General features: G+C 42.4%; 1 protein-coding gene across 1 annotated transcript in view; it reads left to right on the forward strand.

The window, feature by feature from the left end:
- The first annotated feature begins 1,755 nt into the window (after nt 1-1,755).
- Nucleotides 1,756-21,205, forward strand: part of LOC139719444 (ATP-dependent DNA helicase PIF1-like) — a 36,105-nt gene continuing 16,655 nt past the window's right edge. Inside the window, exons 1-5 of the mRNA XM_071630859.1 lie at nt 1,756-1,834; nt 3,995-4,211; nt 4,954-5,141; nt 6,145-6,351; nt 7,238-7,493. Of these exons, the coding sequence (XP_071486960.1) occupies nt 4,061-4,211; nt 4,954-5,141; nt 6,145-6,351; nt 7,238-7,493 (802 nt within the window). The 5' untranslated portion in view covers nt 1,756-1,834; nt 3,995-4,060. The remainder of the gene's footprint in view (nt 1,835-3,994; nt 4,212-4,953; nt 5,142-6,144; nt 6,352-7,237; nt 7,494-21,205) is intronic.

Genomic DNA, 21,205 nt, shown 5'->3' on the forward strand with positions numbered 1-21,205 from the left:
AACATTGGTTCGACCAATTGTTGAGTATGCTTCCACAGTTTGGGACCCATCTACCAAGAACCTATCCACCAAGTGGAAATGGTCCAGAGAAGAGCTGCGCGATTCACTTTAAATCGCTACCATAACACCTCGAGTGTCACCAAAATGCTACAAGAACTTAATTGGACCACTCTGGAACAGCGCAGAGAAAATGACAGGCTAATTATGATGTACAAAATACACAATAATCTCACTCCTCTTTCAGCACAGGACTATATCATCAAACAGGCTACTCAGTTAACGAGAGCCTCGCAACCACACTCCTATCAGGTACCATATTCGAGAACTGAATCGCATCGCCATTCGTTCTTCCCAAGAACTGTAAGGAACTGGAATTCCCTGTCGTCAGAAATTGTTTCAGCGCCATCTGTGGGATCATTTCGAAACCGTCTAACGGTTGATCACAGTGGCTAGTATTTTCGTCAAATTTTCTATGTGCTTGTAAATATCTGTAAATAAATTGTATTATAATGTAAATAGCACCAGTCTGCAAGAATCTTCAGTCTATTGAAGGAGGCAGACTTAATCAGAAGAAGAAGAAGAAGAAGAGATTGATCTTTATTTGGTCAAGGAATGTTCGATCAAATAGATAGCAGGGACGGATCCAGGAATTCCGTAAAGGGGAGGCACTTTTAAAAAATGAAAGCGGGCGCTCGTGCCCCCATTTTTTCTTTCTATTTCTTTTGTTTTAACAAAAATTTAAAGATAAAAGAGGGGGCGCTCCCCTCTCGATGCAGGAGTAGGCAGATGACATCATTTCCGGAACCCTGTCCCCTTTTCCTTCCTTTGTAAATATATCACTTGTAAATATTAAAATAAATGTGATTAGTTTTTTTTTGTGAATAATTAGAAGTAGTATAGGTTTTGTAATTGAATTTAAAGGTACATTGTATATTTGAATAATTATATTTTTGGAGCAAATTGCCCACCCGGCAGAGAGTTCCAATAAATCTAAAACAACAACATCTGGATCCGCCACTGGATAGGAAAACATATCTGACATGATGCTATCAATCACTGGCGCAAATCAACAATCAATCATTAATTTTAATAACTGATATACCACATGGTGGCCTAACTTTATCGAATGAAGAAAAATAAGAAGAATTTGACACACAGCGAATGCACATCTTATACCGAGTGGAACAGTGAATGGAAACCAAAGAGATTTTCCGGAGGAGAAAAATCTCTTTGATGAAAACTAGACTATTGTTCCTAAAATGATAACGCCCTCTCTCGATTTCTATCGTGCCTGCGCGACGGCCGTACTTGTTTCCCATTGGTTAATGTACACCCGCGAATTTAAATGGCCACTTTGCGTTTCGACGTTGTTAACGCCGCATGGCCCATTCATTGCTGTTGTGGTAGTTTTGGCCGTATCTTTTAGATCTACGCGTCTTTTCCATGTAAACTTCCGCATAGCGTAAGGTAAGTTTTGATATTGATTGTGACTTCTGTACTTCTAGCTGCGTACATCTAGCTAGTTACAGTGATTAATTCGGATTCTTGACTTTACGTATGTAAATCCTGGTTTGCGTTTGTTGTTGTCCACAGATCGACCAGCTCGGCATACTTGTACGTGGTAGCCCGACCGCAGTAGACCCCGGCCCCGACCCACACAGGCAGGCCGCGGCCGCCGACGACCCGACCAGACGCACCTGAGACGCCCTGTGTAAAGCGCACGCGACTTGCTGTGTATAACAAATGACCAATGTACAGCGACAGAATTCAGAACTGGCCACATACAGTGATTACATTTACCTCGGGGGTGTTTCAAGATCAACTTAAAATTGTGGTAAGCTGTGTCGAGTGTGTGTGTATGACTTCCAGTAATTATTGTAAATTTTAACTTTCATAAAAGAACGAAAATATTGGCGACTTTTCAAAACTACATTTGTATGATTTATCTAACCTTATCATCTTTATGAATAAAATAAAAAAAAGAGATGAGACAGAGGATTTTTTCTGTAAATTTTGATAACAAATTTGAAGTGGATTCTGAAAACAACTGCATAGAACCAATCTACCGTACACCAGTGTACGCTTGTAGGTTTTACTTTGTACTGCATGTGCATGCAGGGAAGCCACAATTGATCCATACAAATATTCATTTTTCCCAAGAACAACATTCGACAAAACTGTGGAACCTCCAGTAATCATGTAGAAATGCAAACCTACTGGTTTCTTCGCCGTATGTCAATTAAATGTTGTGCACCTGTTGGAGGTGCTCAAATGAACCATGTGAGAGTATTTTCCTGGAATATGAAAAGTCAGAAAGGCAAAATAAAGAGAGAAATTGGAGTTTGGAATTATGTCGCTCGTGAACTGGGCAAAATCGTGAAATTGGCCCCAGTCACCGCAGTGCGCGTGCACCTGGCGTTAGCAAGCAAGGTAAGGTTAGGGTTGTATTTATGGTTAAATTGGCTGTTGAATTAGTCGAGGGACATGAGGGAGTCCCTCAGAGACTAAAAAGTTGAAGACCAAAGTCAAAGGAAAAAAAAAACGGGAGGACGAAAGATGCTATGCTGTGCAGCCTGTGGAAATCGGCCCTGCCGCTGTGTATCAATCTCGCGAAAACGCCGTTTGTTGGGGCCGCATTCACAAGTACTTTGAAAGAAATTGAAAGCCCCTCCGCCGTGCTAATGTACCGATTTCACGAGTACTAGTACTGTATGCTGTATGCTGTGAACTGCAACTTTTCAGTTGGAATCCGGAATTTTGTACTTCCTTCCTATTAATTGACTTTCAAATTCCATGAAACCATGGTACCGAAACCGTCTGATAAAATCCATCTTAGCAAATACATGTAGCATGTCTGATAGCCATAAGAAATTTCATGGACAAAACATTTATGGGAATGGTAGGTATGCATGGGTGTGCATTTCTACATGATTACCGAACCACCTACCATACTCTACAGTTACTTCAAGAACACCTACTGCCTTCCAAGAGGCTGCCCTCCCATCTATTCGGAACATGCTGTGATGCAGCCCCCAGTAGGATCCAGAATACTATAAATCCACCGGCTTGGTTTTTACTTGCACATGGCAAATTTTTATTTTGTACAATTGATTATAATTGCCATCTGTAAATACACTCTGTCCGTCGGCCATTGATGTCACCGTGTACCATCCCAGTATAGCTTCCTACGAAAAGCTGCAACAGGGATTACTTCTTCAAGGTTCAAGGGACGATGTAATTCTTCCTGAAAAACAATCAGTACGTAGCTATCATAGTTGATTATTTGTTTACTTCTTGCCTTTTGTGTGTAGAAATACTTTTGTTCTTGCATTCTTGTATTGATACTTCATCATGCATGTGTGATATAGATTGTGCAATTGTGATGGTTGAGGGGTTCAAAAGCTTGAACAGCCTATGTCTTTGTGGATGTTCGCTGACAAGTCGGGGGTCATTCACATCCCCCATGAAAGGAGTGAAGCTTTCAAACACATGGCTGCATACAAGAACCACCTTATACCTGGGACCATAAGCACCTAGCTGTCCCTAAGTGTGCCCAAGCCAGCCAAAAGGGGTTACAGTCTGTAGTTATGCCAAACTTAGTGACATGAGTGAAATCTTTCAGACTTATGATATACCAATGTTTCTGCTCAAATGATTGAAGCCACTGAATAGGCCTGTTACGAGAATGAAAATTTAATTACCCCAAGTATAATAAACATTGATTCAATACTAAATGTTAGTAGGGTCTACATTTATGAAGTAGTGTAGGCCTACACATAGTGAAGTTTGAGGAAAATGGAACAATCTGTCCAAGATGCTTCCCTGAAGAAAAAAAAAGAGAAAAGAAAAAACCAGGGAGGTATATATTTTTTTTTTGTCCTGCTTGTACTTTAAGCTTTAAGTTTTGCCTCTGTTTAATGCAGATTCATCACTTCAATCCAATGTAAATTTGATTACCATTGCATATCATATCATTGTCCCAATTCTTTTGCAGTTTTTCTGATGGGAGGGTGAGTTTTGGCTTTCATCATATATGAGAAGAGCTTGAAGTTTGACGTCAATGGCCATGGAATGCCCGGAGCTTGCATGTACTGTGGCAGTTGAGAAGTTGAACCCCAGCGGAGAGGTCACCAAGAGGACTGTATGCAGAAATGGAAACCTCATTCTGGGAAGGAATGAATTCAAGGACATCATACTCCGAGTCATCACTGGTATGTACAATGCTTCCTCTCTTCCTAACTTTGTTAAGATTTGTAAATTGTAGGGCTCCATAAGAAGGCGATAGTTGGGGAGTGGCTGGAATGACCAGTCTAAATACTGAACTTAGTTAGATTCCAGCAACGTTACGAGATGAAGTACAGCTGTAAGAAGACACCTCACCAAAGCAGTTACCCAGCATTTTTTTGTTTTCAATAATCCAAAATTGAAGCCTGCAGGCGTTACAAAATGCCATGACTCACCTTTGTCATTACCACCACTATTTGTGTGCATGTGTATTTTGCATATGTCATATTTTTACTTTAGCAATACTAACAGGTTTGATTTATATGAAATGCATCTTATTCTTCAGGATCTATGAAATATAATGAGTGATATGTTCTAGCAAACAATTGTAAGGGAACAAATAGGTTTAGGTGCAAAATAGTCAAGATGAGTATATGATTCAAACATGTGAATCTATCTCTTTGGAAGTGTGCAGCTATATATTGTACATCATGTAAATCTTGTACGGAGGTTTTGACATTTTGTGCATGAACAAGTTAAAGGAATGCAATTTAGGTGCTAGTGATGGTAATGCTCCAAGAGGGTGTAATTTATTTTATGAGAAACACAAATTCTATTTCCTGTTTAGTGTTAATAGTACATTCATCCCTTTTGTGATCCCCTTTCACCTCCATTCTTCATTCTGTGTTCTTTTTTGTGCCACTGTGTGTGATATGCTGCCATACACAGGAAAAACTTCAGCATCTTTCCAAATGCAGGATGTTGCGATCCATCGCCGCTTTGCCCAGGATGGGAAAGCATGCATTCGCCTGCCGAGGCAGAGCCTTCAGATTATGATTTCTAACAGCCCACCTCACCAGCTCCTTACCTTTCTCAAGAGCTTGGCTGTCAAGATGGCCTGTAGAAAATCAGATAAGGTATCGTATGTCAGAAGTAATCCTTCAATCTTACCCGGCCAGGTATTCTGGTACACGTAGTCAGGTATTCAGGGAGTTAGGGCAGGGAATATAACTATAAAGAATGTGCGAGTAATATTTCATGATCTTATTTCAAAATTTGTGTTCATATTTGTGATATAAAATTGCACAGAGGCTTTGAATTTTGTCATTATTTACACCTGTAGTACCAAAGTACTGCTTTTAAATGGTTAAGATTGAATATTTGCACAGTTTAAAACTTTCAGGTTTTTTTTTAAATGCTTCCTTGCTTTTCTTTTATGTCTTTTTTCATGTTTTACTCTTCATGAATATTCAATAATTTACTTGATTACCTGTCCATAATGATACCATATGTTAATAAAAATTGTGAATAATCAATAGAAATAATCTATTTTCAGTAATTCACAAGTAAACAAAAATGTAAAGCAACAATCTAAATTCTTTAGATCTATTCAGTTTTTATAGAGATTGACATAGAGGAGATTGTTTATTGCAGGTTGGAATCATCACTCACGTGGTAAAATGGATACTTAAAATGGCTGCCTCCTGTCGTGGAAACATATTAGGGATATTACTCATTACCAGTTCACAGAACAAAAGCTTGAGTGAGTTCTTGCTATCACTTTTTGTTTGTTGACTTTCTGGAGTTGTGAGCCATTCGCAATTAAATGACCTTTCCGTGTTTTCTTGTCTCCTTAAAAATTCCTTGTTAGATTTTGACTCAGCTTGTCAGGAACCGTTCCTATGGGTAGGTGTTACAAGGCTGTTCAAATAATTTATCCCCCCCCCCCCCCCCCCCCCCATGAGGCATATATCTTCTGCTACAGTTCTTTGCATACAGTTGTCATGATTTACAAGCTTGGTGTTATTGCTGTTTTGTAGCTCTGTGAAAGATTGTGTAAGTCTATTCATTAAATGAATGTACAATACCATGTAAGCGAAACAGCAATATCCATCAATACTTGACTGCTTGTGCTTTCAGGTCATCAGTGAGAGGGTGCGGCTGCTGTCTGAGAAGGCCCAGACATTCAGTGAAATCAGTCCCCTCAACCAGAAGGATGTTGACACTCTGAACAACCAGCGAGCCAAGCTGCTGGAGGCTAAGGGTACATCCACCACCCCAGGGGCCATCAAGGGTCGCACCAGAAAACGGCCAAGGAAAGTGGACCAAGACACAAAGGCTGATCAAGTAAGGGTCACTGTCAATGACAGACATTTATTATTAGAATTCTTGCAGTGCGAGACTAATTTATCAATGTAATACAATCTGACCTCTCTCATCCGGCCTCCTTTTGTCTGCATTGCTCTATTATCCAGACGCGATCTTGCTGTGATTTTTTTTCCCCAATCTGTTAACTACGGGGAAAAGGGGGATTTAGATCTCAAACAAAATTCCTAAATAACTCTCGTGAATTACATATTATTCCCAACATAATTAACATACATTCACATTAACTTTTCATCTAAATAACATATTATGCATTCAGACATTTACTATATCCCCACTTCACTGCAAGAACATAGACAGAAAACTTTCCATTAAATCAAGACACTGTACAAGTAGGCAGCTGTGTGTATTAAACATTGAGTCATATCCAGCCAAATCCCTTATCTGGCTGAACACTGGTCCCAACGTGTCTGGATAAGAGAGGTAGGACTGTATAACTAACTTTGGTTGGTGTTGATAATTCACATGAAATGTTTAATGTGTAACTGAGTTTTAGAAATTCCCAAAGAATGGTACACCCATATCTGAAGATGTTGCCTATGATGAAGTTTTAGTAGCTGGTTTGCAATGTTCGGCTGTATTAATCTTTGTTTCAGACTAATTATTCCTTGACATTTGTGTGCTTGTGTGTGTACAGTGGACTACTGTTATAATGAAATCCTTGAGACTAGCAGTTTTCTATTGTTATAGTAAAACTTTGTTATTATGTAACAATCAAACAATAAAAAATATAGAGTGGATAATGTTAGGGCCTGATCGAGTCTTTATTTCGTTGTAACCGGAATTTTGTTATAACCGTGTTAGTTATAATGGTAGTGCGCTGTATCTACTTGTTACTCTGTTACAGGAAAACCTTGCCCCTCGCAAGAAGCTGAATCTGACACAACTAAAGAAAGAACCTCCTCTGACAAATGAACAGAAGAAGGTCCTTAGTGCCGTGTTAGCTGGCCAGAGTGTCTTCTTCACAGGCAGTGCTGGCACGGGCAAGTCTTTCCTACTCAGGCATATCATCGGCGTTCTGCCCCCGGACTCAACTTTTGCCACTGCGAGTACTGGGGTGGCAGCTTGTCACATTGGTGGGACTACACTCCACCAGTTTGCAGGTATGGGCTGCATATTTCTACAGTAGTGACTTCTGAACATTTGCTCACTGAACAGCATATTGTAACGACCGCCCACACCACGCGGCACTTCCCCGTACTTCACCACTCAACACATGCACAGCCACGCCGTCCACAAGCGTTCATGGGACTGACACACAAAGATTCTTGAATTCAGATCAGTTTAACGTCAATATCTCAATGCTTTATTGATCAGCAGTCTCACATGTCATCAAATAATCAAATAATCACAATCGACTTGTCATACAAACCAGATTCGTGTAGATTTATACCGATTATCACAGCTCAATCTCTGTCTCGATTGCCTGTCCTAGTTTGTCACCCAGCAGCTCTCCTAACGTAGGTGGCAGCAAACTACCAACCCGTTACACTACCCCCCTCTTAAGAACAAACTCGTCCTCGAGTGCACTATTCCAAAAAAACAAAACAAAACAAAAACAATGACAACTGATGTCCCTTGGTATTGTTTCAGTACGCCTTCTTTACCGACAACCTCTGGTTATTTTCTTCTTTAACCTTAACTTCAACTTTGAACAAACAACTTGTATTTAATACAACACATACTTCCGCAACTGTTGTTTAACTAAGTAACACAAACAACTCTGGAAACGTTAATCAAATCTTCGCGGTAGCTCAAATCACTAGTCCCACTCTTCAGTTTCGAGTCTGTACACCCTACCATCTGGATAAACTACAGTCTCAGTCGTGCGGCGGTAATGCTCTCCCACAGACTCCCTCTGGCGTCTCCCCCTCAGACCCTGGTTTTCCTTGTCAGCCTTTGCCTGTATCACCACCGAGCGTACGCTTGGCTCTGGCGATCCTGCGTAGATCGATAACGGTGTCTCTGCCCGGGTTTCCCATGGGGACAGCTCTCGTTGGGTTTTCCGTCCTTCTCCTTTGCTAGAGGATCCCGGGTCAGGAGTTTGGGACTTTGGCCTTTTCGAAGAACCACTGCTCAGCCGTCGCGACTGCTCTCCCGCTGTGGCGGCGCTTGCCGATCTCTCTTTCGTTGGTCTCTCCAACGGCGTTCTAGACCTTGACCTTTTTGCGTCACCTCGATGCATCTTACTATTATGCCGCTCAAGGTCGTATCTCCGATTTGTGCTGTAGGAGCACAGCCGACACTTATGACTACGTTCAGGGTGATCCCTGCGAGAATGATCCTTTAGATCTCTCACGTTGCCGAATTGTTGATGGCACTGAGTGCATCTCATCCATACGTCTATCTTCTTATCAGCTTCATTCGGCATGGTAGCTTCTCGGTCCCCTGTAGAAAAGTGTTAAAACAACAAAATGAAGTGACATGATGAACATAATGGGGAAAAAAATACGTTCTTGCTTTTTTTTATGAGATAAAGTAATTCGGAGGACGTCGGATACGTTTACTACGCCGGGGAAGTAATTCATCATCCGTGCGTTGCGGTTTGGCCATGGCAGTGCGAGATTCTCTAGTGTTCTTAGAATTGGAACGAGCCACCACTTCCGCGTACGGTCTTTTTGGACTCCCGGTCAATGACTGGTTATCCTGGTTGAACTGCCGAGATATATCATTATCCTCATTGGCAGTCGATGTGGTTGTGTCTTCTGTCATTAACTCACTTGCTCCACTCATAGTTCCGCTGCATTCCTCTGTTTGGTTGCCCTGGCTGAACTGCCGAGATGTACCATCATCTTTATTGGCAGTCAATGTAGTCTCATCTTGAGCCGCATCTCTCACGATTTCCGTTGTGCTGTTATGGTTCTCAGTTTTCTTAGAGATCCAGTCAGGCGGTTGGGAGCCATGAAAGGGCTTTAGTCTGTTGAAGTGGACCACTCTGGGCTTCGACCTGGGACCCTCTTGTATGCGATATACGGCGTCACATAGTACGTTGACAATGTAAAACGGGCCATGCCAACTCTTCTGTAGTTTTGGCGACATTCCTTTCTTCCGTCGTTTGGTGTGCAGCCATACAGCATCACCTACATTGTGGGTCTTGCCAGTTACATGTGCATCATAGCCACGCTTGTTCTTTTCAGCACCTCCTTTCAAATGACTCCGCGTGAGTTCATGAGTATATGCCATGTGGTCGAGTAGACGTTCGGTATACTCTGGATAGGTGGCTTCATCAGGAGTGGTTGTACGGCCCATCAGCAAATCCAAAGGGAGCAGCACTTGCCTGCCCATCATCAGTTCACAGGGTGGGTATCCGGTTGACTCATGTAGTGAAGAACGGTAAGCCATCAATACGAATGGAAGGCATTCATCCCAGTCACGCTGGTTATCAGCAACTGTTTTTGCCAGGAGGTCCTCAAGTGTTCGGTTGAAGCGCTCCACCATTCCATCACTTTGGGGATGGAATGGGGTCGTCCTCGTCTTTGAGGAGCCCATGACTTTGCACATGCTCTGGAACAGTGCAGCCTCAAAATTTCTGCCCTGGTCAGTGTGCACTTGAAGGGGAACCCCATACCTGCACACAAATTCCTCCACGAATACCCTTGCGACTGTCATAGCTTCCTGATTTGGGAGGGCGTAGGCCTCCACCCATTTCGTGAAATAGTCTGCCACGACTAACACGTACTTATTGCCCCGAGATGATTCCGGTAGGGGACCCATGACATCAAGGGCGACCCGTTCCATGGGAGCGCCGACATTGTAGATTTGAAGTGGTGCCCTAGGGTGCTTGGGGGGATTCTTTCTCGCTTCACAAACAACACATAGACGGCACCACAGTTCCACATCACTCTGCATGTGTGGCCAATAACATCGTCGTCTAATTCTATCCAAAGTCCTCTTTGCCCCCATGTGAGCAGCAAACTTGGTATCATGTGCTTCCTGAAACACCTTCTTGCGCAGAGCCTCGGGCAAGATCAGTTGGAAGAGTGTTTCTCTGCCACTGTCCGATTCCCAGCGGCGGTAGAGGACACCCATTCTCACTTCAATTCTATTCCACTGACTCCAGAGGGACTTCACCCTGGGACTATGGCACGCCACATCATTCCATGAGGGACGTCTTCCGTCTTCTTTCCACTTCAACACAATTCTCAGCTCAGGGTCCTGACTCTGTGTAGTTCTGAGATATGAAGGTGTCCACTCTTGCTCCTCTTCCTCTAGCGCCTTGGCCGGACTGATGTCTACCTCTTCTCCTCCCACCGCTTTGCAATCGATGGTAGCAACACGTACCCTGTCATTGACTACATTCCGGTCTTCTGTATTAGTACCAACTGATACGAAGGAGGTCTGGGCCACATCTTTCTCCTCAAGGCGCTGACAGCCTGCACAATCACCGCAAGGTCTTCTAGAAAGAGTGTCGGCATTGCAATGGACCTGACCAGCTCTGTGTTCAATTACGAAGTCATAGGTTCCCAAAATTTCCAACCATCGTGCAACTTGGCCTTCAGGGTTTCGAAAATTAGTCAGCCATCGGAGTGCTCCATGATCAGACCGAATGGTGAATTTCCGCCCATAGAGGTAATGATGAAAGTGCTTGACACCACTCACTACCGCCAGCAGTTCTTTGCGAGTAACACAGTATCGCCTCTCCACCTTAGTCATTGATTTACTGTAGTAGGCTATGACTCGTTCCTCTCCTCCTTGCACTTGTGAGAGAACTGCTCCAAGGCCATTAGCACTGGCGTCAGTGTCTAGGATAAATGGATCATCCACTGTAGGGTAGGACAATATGGGGGCACTTGTCAGTACGTGTTTCAATCTTGCGAAGGATTCCTCGCACTCCTCAGTCCAAACGAAGGACTTGTCTTTCTCTGTTAGTCGGTGGAGAGGACGAGCAATGTCTCCAAAACCCTTCACAAACTTCCTGTAATATGAACACAGACCTAGGAAACACCTGACATCATGTACACTCTTGGGAGTAGGCCACCTGGCGACAGAGTCGACTTTGGTAGGGTCTGTTGCCACACCATCTGCTGAGACTACATGGCCCAAGAAAGGGACCTGTTTTTGTAGGAGGATGCACTTCGTTGGGTTGAGTTTCAAACCGGCGTGGTGGAGTCTCTCGAAAATCGTGTCGAGTCTGCTGAGCTGGTCAGCAATGCTTGTGCTGTACACTATCACATCGTCGAGGTACACCAGGCAAATTTTTCCTATGTGATCATCCAGTACTTTGGTCATCAAACGCTCGAAGGTGGCCGGCGCATTGCACAGTCCGAATGGCATCACTCGAAATTGATAGAGACCATATGCTGTAGTAAATGCAGTCTTTTCACGATCTTTTGCTGTCATCTCTACCTGCCAGTATCCACTTTGCAAGTCAAGAGTTGAAAACCACTTGGACCCGGACAACCTATCCAATGAGTCATCAATACGTGGAAGGGGAAAGGCATCTTTTGTTGTTACTGCATTTAATTTCCTGAAGTCCACACAGAACCTGGTAGAACCGTCTTTCTTTTTCACCAACACTATTGGTGAGGCCCATGGGCTTTCCGACGGCTCAATGACACCACGTCCTGTCATGTCTTCGATCTGCCTTGACTCCTCCTCGCGCTGGTGTACTGGAAGCCTTCTTGCTCGTTGACGAATGGGCGGAGAAGGTCCAGTGTTGATTTGATGCTGAACCACGTTCGTTCTTCCAAGATCACTTTTGGAACTAGAAAACACATCTGCGTGCTTATTCAATAATTCCGCGAGTAAGTGCTTCTCCTCTTGATTGAGATGTGTGATAGTCTTGTTCCACACGTCCTCCAGATGCCTAGGTACTTTGAATCCTTCTTTCTCGACGTGACTCCCGACGCTGCTTCCTTCATCTGACTCGTCCCTGCACAATTGGACATCGCCAACTCCTTCACATTTTCCTAGCTTCATCCCTTTGTAAAGTTTCACTGAACTACTAGACAAATTCAGAAGACGGACAGGAAAGTCTCTACCAGCTGATTTTACAACAACTGGATCGACCACAAGTTTGCCTTCACCCTTCCATGTGTTAGACGGTTCTAACATGAGGTTTGTGTCAGGCAACTCACTTTCCATCTCTCCTTTGACAACCATTGCGCTCAGTGGAGGCAATATCACAGTTTCGCTCAGATTCACTCTGCAACAAAGGGGGAAAGATGGCGATCCCTGACATCGCACAAAGTGCCCGTTCACTACCATTCCGGTCCTGGAAAAGTCAATTTGGCACTTCCACTTCTCTAGGAAATCGCATCCAAGTATCCCTTCTGTGGTAACATCAGCAAACCATACTATCTGTTTGTCCACTGTATTTCCGATGCAAACTTCAAGCTCTCCCTGCCCTCTGAAGGGTACAGCATGTCCATCAGCTGCCGTCATTTCAATGCCAACATCGGTCATGAGCTTGTGACCATTCATCCTATCAATGAAACGACTATTGACAACCGTTACAGATGCTCCACTATCTACTAGCATCGTTATCCGACATCCGCCAATCGTTGCTTGAACATAGAGGCCATTATCTTTGGTTGTTGATGTTCCCACAGTAAAATCTCGAACCTGCTCAGTGATATTGGGTCCTTCCTTTTCCCCTACTAGCCCCTGACCCACAGGACTAGTACCACTTAGTTTTCCTGGTCGGGTCCCTGATTTGTCACTTTTTCTCCTTTGGATGGGCATTGCCGCCTGATGTGGCCCTCAACTCCACATGCCCAACATGTGATTGGTCTGGGATCTGTGGAGCCCTCTTCTTTCCTCGCCGCCTCTCGGCGTCCTTGTTCATTGCTGTTTGGAGGCTGACTTGATTTTTTCTTTAAGTCAGTGAGGTTCTCTCGAAGATCATGCATCATTTTTGTCAGCTGCTGCAAAACATCTTGTATGCCAGCATCCCGGACAATCGAAGGGCATTCCTCTTTGTGAATGGCCCTCATTACGTGACCCGGACCACTCCTCAGCCTCTCAGCAACTTTCAAGTCATCCATCCGAGCGGCTACTTTTAAGGCATCGTCGATCGTCTCGGGTTGTGCTTTGAGAACTTCAAACCTTATATCTGGGTCGGATAGGGCATCAACAAAACAATCCCTTGCAACAACTCTTTGAAGGCTCTCTTGTTCCTTCGGAAAAGCCTGTCTTGCTAGGCGCTTAATGCTGTGCGTCAGTTCCACTAAGGATTCTCCTTTCCTTTGGCGCCTGTTCTTAACCTGCAGGCGAAGCACTTCAAGCTGTTTGTCAGGATCAAACCGTGCTCTCAGGGCAGAGACCAGTTCCACAAAGTCATTGCGCTGAACATCAGAAAGTTCACCGAGAACGCTTTGGGCCTCACCCCTCAAACTAGCGGCCAGAAACAGGACCTTTTCCCGAGCATTCCATGCATTAATCTCGGCCGCCACTTCGAAATGATGGAGGTAAGATTCAAGTGGTTCCTGTCCAGTGAAATTGCCTGGCTTGTACACAGATCTGTTACAAGCACCAGCCGTTAGAGTTTTCTCAGGGAGGAAGGGTGTCCGTTCGTCTCGTGCATGTCCCATTGACAAATTAATCCTTGGAGTCGACTCCCTTTCTTCTTGCATCGTGATGCCCCTATGACCGGAAGACGCAAAGCGTGAATTTCTCACCGGAGAAAGAGATGACGCACCATGCGTCATGCATCCACGCTGGAAACAGGCTCCATCGTGAGTCAGGGCCTGTCCTTGTTCTTCTTGTGTAGCGTTGGGTTGTTGCACATCATAATGAGAGAATGTATCGGGCGTTGAGTCCGAAAGTTTCCCTTGCGTTGGATCGTGCGCATCGTTTTCATGAAGCGCACTGTGCGTCGAGTTGGAGGCATCGTGAGTGAAGATCGCCTTAAGCGTCGAGCTTTGCGCACCGTGCATTGAGAACGCTTTCTCCATTGGTTTTTGCGTAGCGCTCTCGAGTAACGCATTGTGCGTTGGTCTTGGCGTGGCATTCTCGCGTAATATCTCGTCCGTTTGTCTAGACGTAGCGCGTTTCCGGAGGAACGCATCGTGCGTGGGCCCTGGCGCAACACTCTCCAGTGACGCACCACGTATCGGTCTTCGCGCAACGCTCGCGAGCAACGCATCATGCGTTGGTCTTTGCTCAATGCTCGTGGGTAACGCATCATGCCTCAGTCCTCGCGTAGCGGTCTCAGTTGATGTCCCGTGCGTCCATCTTTGCGTAGGGATGTGGATGAACGCATCATGCGTTGGTCTTTGCGCAATGCTCGTGAGGAACGCATCATTCGCCGGTCCTTGCGTAGCGGTCTCGTTTGATGTCTCGTGCGTCCGTCTTTGCGTAGGGATGTGGATGAACGCATCATGCGTTTGTCTTTGCGCAATGCTCGTGAGGAACGCATCATTCGCTGGTCCTTGCGTAGCGGTCTCGTTTGATGTCTCGTGCGTCCGTCTTTGCGTAGGGATGTGGATGAACGCATCATGCGTTGGTCTTTGCGCAATGCTCGTGAGGAACGCATCATTCGCTGGTCCTTGCGTAGCGGTCTCGTTTGATGTCTCGAGCGTCCGTCTTTGCTTAGGGATGTGGATGAACGCATCATGCACTGGTCTTGGTGTAGCGTTCTTCTGGATGAACGAATCGTGCGTGGATCTTCCCGTAGCGCTCTCGGGAAATGCATCGTGCGTCGGCCTAGGCGTATTGTTCGCTATAAATACATTGTGCGTAGGTCTTCGTGTGCGCTGTTCAAATGTAGGGGTGATCTCCTCGTGCGCATATGGATGTGCACGCATACCGACTGGCTCCTGTGCTTGTGTTGTCTCCCTCTCGTGCGTCCCACTGCTTCCTTGCGCATCAGCACTGGTGAACGAATTCTGCCTTGAAAATCCCTCGCCATGCTCAACCTTGTTCAACATTGTGCTTGGAGGTAGCATGTCAAGCGAGTACCGATATTCTCTAGGCCTATAAATGCGAGGATTTGGGCTAGTGGGTAGTCCATTCCTTTCATTCACATATGGGATGCTCATGCTTACGTATTCATCCACGGTAATTAGTGACTCATCATCGATATCACTGTAATGATGCACAACTTGAGCAGGAATATCCCCTGCCAATTGAGTCAAACAATCCCCTTCTTCTATATCTATGGCAACATATTCCAAACGGCCTAACGGAGAAGCCATTGTGGGCTAGTTATGTACCTGGGTTCAATCGAGCTCGTTACCAATCAAAACTCAATTCCGCAGCTGCCACCAATGTAACGACCGCCCACACCACGCGGCACTTCCCCGTACTTCACCACTCAACACATGCACAGCCACGCCGTCCACAAGCGTTCATGGGACTGACACACAAAGATTCTTGAATTCAGATCAGTTTAACGTCAATATCTCAATGCTTTATTGATCAGCAGTCTCACATGTCATCAAATAATCAAATAATCACAATCGACTTGTCATACAAACCAGATTCGTGTAGATTTATACCGATTATCACAGCTCAATCTCTGTCTCGATTGCCTGTCCTAGTTTGTCACCCAGCAGCTCTCCTAACGTAGGTGGCAGCAAACTACCAACCCGTTACAATATACTGGAAATCATATTTTTCCCCGTGATTTTGTACCAGCCATCCTTTGCACCTTAGCTTGATTATCAAAACAAACAAACAAACCCACCAAACAAACAAAAAATTATGAGATGTGAGTGATGCACCTTTTTTTTATCATCAATTGTGTCAAATATATATCACACACACTCACCAACACACCCACACAAATGATGCAAAACTTTGGGGAGAACGTCCTATGGTATATTTAACGTGACATTAGTTGTATGTATATGTGTGTATGCTATATTATTTTGTTCATGTGTATGTTGTATATGGTCAGTTTCACAGTAAAGGGTGTAACTTTGATGTGGCAAGGGTCAAAAATTAAAGTTGTGTTTCCATTTCTATCTTTGCCTTTATTTTATATAGGAATGTCTATATTTTCAATATTTTGTCATTCCAGAGCTTAATTCTTAGGCTAAATATGAAAAATGAAGTGACTATTATGGAATTTTAGATAAATTTAGGTAAAAACAACAAGAATGTTTTGGTCACCCACAGCAACCAAATGAAGATAAATGGTGGATGTAATGCAACTTTTCATTTGCTGTGAACATATATTTGAAATATCAAAACACTTTTCCCCCAACAGATATTCACTCTTGCAATTATTTGGATGTGAACTTTAAATTCCAAGGTAAAAATGGTACCTGACAAACTATTTTTAAGTTAAAAGAATGTTCTAGAAGCAAGAGCCACTCTAAACATAGCCCTAAATTATCTCTTGGTAACAAACATTTATCAACCCAAATCCCCAAAAAATTGGATTATTTTTGACAAAGTTGAAATTTTCAGACTTGTGAGTTTCGGAGGCTTCAGTTAACAAACTAGTGTGTTTCGGAGGCTTCAAAACTGCTAACACAAAGTTCTAGTCCTGTATTCACTTAAAATAATAAAACTACAGTAAGCAACTATCACTACATGCTAGAATAACAACAGGGCATCAATAAAATGTGAATAACAGTATACAGATGTACATTTTATGGCAGTGCATAATGTTTACCCTTCATACAAATTGTACTAACGTGACAAGCTGTATTATTATAAGGAAATTGGCCTCCACAAAAGTGAATAACAAACTGTGTACACTTTGAGCAATGCTCAGTTCGAATTTATGACATTACATGAGGCAATATGATTCTAAAGGAAACTGCAACAGTAGCAATAAAAGTACACTGATGAGGAACATCTTTTTTTTTGTGGCTTAAAGTTAGCAGCAACGCATATTTCGGAGGCTTCATCATGACTGTTAACATGCAAAAATGGTCCATTTTAAAGTGATATGAAGTACATTAATGCAGCTGATTGTTTCCAAATAACTAACAATGTTGTTGCACGTAAAATAGTATTTATTTGTATGCAGAAAAAAGACTTTCCAACATATATGTTAAGAGACAAAGAAAATATTTAAATCTTTATGCTCAGTTGTATACATACACTGTATTTGCATATCCATGACTTTGGCAATGCAGAACATGATTAGGCTACACACATGTACAGCTGCATGTATTTGTCAAACTTTTCATCATAATGCAGTAAGAATCACTTTCAATGAGTTAGAACTGTAGCTATAGACTTAATGCAAAGATTATGTTTGCTTGCTTTATAAGTGCAGTTTGTGGGATGTATATTGACATAAACCACCCATCACAATTGTTTTATATGTAAAAATCAATTTCAACTGTTGATGAGAAAGGGATAGAAAATAGACTATGTGATGGCATGACGGTTAGATTACAACATAGCATTGTAAAATATAGAAAGGGAAAAAAGGCTTATAAACATTCTTTTGCGTATGGACCATGCCTGATATCCCCTACTATAGCTATCAAATGCAGTGATCATGTCATTGAACAGCAATCTTAAACACTGATCAGCCATTCCATGTACGGGTCATCATCAAACTGTCATCATCAAAATGGAGTTGGAATAATCAATATATTGGTGATATCATCATGGAGCTCAATAGAAATTGAAATGGTCAAGATCCCATTCATCTTTTGGAATCGCCTGTTGAAAAGATAAATGTACATACCCTACCCATGACTGTGTATGAATTTGAATTAAAAAAAAAAATGTTCACCAAATGTATAGTTCCCTATAATATATGATAGTTAGAATTTTACTTTCTTTTTCTGTGGTATACAAGTCACCCCTGTTTTATATCATTTTATTTTTTATTTTTGTAATTCTTCAAAGGCTTCTTTTTTTTATAGTTATTTTATAAAATTCCAGTTTGTGTGACTCCTGTGACAGCTAGGAGGCCTGTTTTTGAAGGTACGCATTGAGAAATTGCTAACAGAACTTTTACTGTTTCTAAAAATGACAACCTTTTTAGCAAAAAATTAAAAAGCAGCAAATGTGTTTAAATATCTAAGTTTGTTAGAAACCCACAAGTTTGTTTTAATAGTATAAACCCACAGACTACAGTTTTAACCCTTTGAATTTCAAAATAGTTAGGGGCTTGTAACTTTTTCCAGAAAAGCCAGGACTAAACAGATTATAAAGATTTCAATCATTTCAATATTGTTCTTCATGAACATAACTTCTCCAGTCACCCACCCATGTAAACTACATGTACCCCATGGCAACAGGCTATTTATAAGTAGAGGTCTGTATGTCATTTATAAACAATCCTATCCCAACCATTACTGTCCATTTACTGCACTGAGAATTACATTCGCAAACATGTCATAGAGTCTCACACATGTTTGCGAAGAGCTGTTTCATAACACAAGTTACATTTTGTTTAATCAAAAATAGTCAAGTGGTCACTGCCAGCATAATAAAGTATGGAAAATAGGGTAAAGTATCAAGATTGTGTTGCACCTAGCATGCATCAAATCTGACATACAGATTGACATGAAAACCTGTCTGAATGAAGTAATCAAATTAATGTCAAAATTCCAAAACAGTACCCTGTGATCCAAGTCACACCACAGAAATGATAATCTGCAAGATGTTAGCTATTTTCAAATCCAATCACAAATTTATTGATTTAGTAGAGCAGATAAGCCCTCAAAATCACGTGAATTGTGCAAAATTTGACTAAAGCATGAAACTTTCACCAGTGTTAGTACATTCCATAAGATTTATTTTAAGATCGGGAGGTAAGTCTGATTTGACCTCTGATGACCTCCAGAGGTCAATGTACTTTAGATATCAGAAAATCGATGTTTTTAGACATTTGCGAATGATATATGTGGTTATGTTGCACTAAACATGCATTTATACCACAGAGAAATCATTTCCAGATTCAACAGAGCACTGACAGGCTTTTACCTTTGACCTCTGATGACCTCCAGAGGTCAATGAACTTTAAATATAAAAATATCGATGTTTTTAGACATTTGTGAATGATATATGTGGTTATGATTCACTAAACATGTATCTATACTTCAGGGAAACCATTTTCTGATTTCACAGAGCATTGACAGATTTTAACCTTTGACCTCTGATGACCTTTGGAGGTCAATGACCTCAAAATATATTGATCTGTGATGTCATTGGTTAATGGTAACCATTGTTAAGATGTACAAAACAAGCATATCTGTCTTACAATGGAATTGTCTTCATATTCTAAAGAGCAGACAGGTTTCTACCTTTGACCTCTGATGACCTTGAGAGGTCAACGACCTCAGAATATCAGAATATTGAAGTATGACATCATTGATGAAAGGTCAAACATGGTAAAGATGTACAAAACAAGCATATCTGTGTACAATGACATCGTCTTCATATTCCAAGGCACACAGACGAGTTTCTGCCTTTGACCTCTGATGATCTCGAGAGGTCAATGACCTCAAAGTATCAGAATAGTTTGGCATCACCAATGGTAAACATGATGATGTTCTAGAGAGCACTCGTAGGCCCTGCTTATTAACGAGCCATTACCGTTCACCTATGAAAATCACACAAGGTCAAATACCTCGAATGAAATGTGAGGATGTTAATATTGATATTGCGATAGTTAATAGTTAATAATTGTTTATAATGTAGGGCTTACAAACCATGCATTTCTGTTACCAAAAAAGTGGCTACTCATTCCGCAGAACTTTTCAGGTAATTATCTAAGTCGGGTATGTGCACAGAGCAAGGGGTGTCGATCTGTTTTCACGTGGGGGGGGGGGACTTGGAAAATATGTAAAAGCATAAGTTCATGGTGCAAAGGAATGAAGCGGAGGGGGAGGGGGAGGATGTGGGTGGGGGAATGGATTTTTGCAGGTTTAGACCTGAAATCAGTGATTCAGTGTAGCTCTTGTTTAATGTGTGCGTCATCACTTATACGAAAGTTGATGGGGTGTGGGCGCATCTCACCTACCCTCCTCCCAAAGACGAAGTTTTTTTTTTTTTTTTTAAGAATCTGATGCATACGTTTTGGGGAATATTTGGAAAATTATGGATCACCAAGGTGTACCAAGTCTATATGGATGGGAACCCAGCAAGCGCAGCGTTGGCAAGGGTAGGGTATTCCACTCCCATTCGAGAGAGCTCTTGTATTTTGAGAAATGAGATTCAACGACCTGGCACACAGGCACTTTTGAAGGAATACCTCGAAATTTGTATCAAAAAGGTGTAGTAAGTCAGCCATCTATGGAGGGAGACCAATCGACAGAAGGATGTGGGTGGAGGTATCCCCCTCCCACATTATGGAGCTTTTGCATTCTTTTGTTTGCAATTCAATGATCTCGTGCCACTCTTGGTTGAACTACCATTTTGAAAAAAAAGTCCATACCCAAATGTGTAGCCATAATCAATGCATGAAGGAGAGGTTGATACAGCGAGAGGAGGGTATTAAAAAGGGGCTGTCCCCCAATCCTTCCCATGCGAGGGAGCCTTTGCAGTAAGAATAAAAATGTAAAAAAAAAGTCTCGTATACACATTTATGACATTTATGAATATTTGGGAAATTATCAGTAAAAGGAGTGTTCCAAATCTAAGGGTAGAAACCGAGGAGGGATTGCTAATTGAAAGATACACTACCCCCTCCAACAAGAGGGATTTTCTTTAATATGTCGGAACTGAAATTAAAGATCTAGTACATACTTTGTGATGATATATAGAACAAAAATGGGACAAAAGCACTGAGCGTATATGGAAGGGGACATAACGAAAGATAGTGTGGGGGAGGGGGTATGCAAAGGAGATTCTGCCTTTTAATCTGGTGCATACTATAGCTGAAATGTTCAGTGACAATTCATTTTCTGTCAAAAAAGTGAAGAAAAAGAAATCTCCATCTCAGGAAATACTTGGA

The sequence above is a fragment of the Diadema antillarum genome, unplaced genomic scaffold (assembly GCF_040938485.1).
Source record: "Diadema antillarum isolate AM-2024a unplaced genomic scaffold, OU_Dant_1.0 scf00000110, whole genome shotgun sequence".
NCBI lineage: Eukaryota > Metazoa > Echinodermata > Echinoidea > Diadematoida > Diadematidae > Diadema > Diadema antillarum.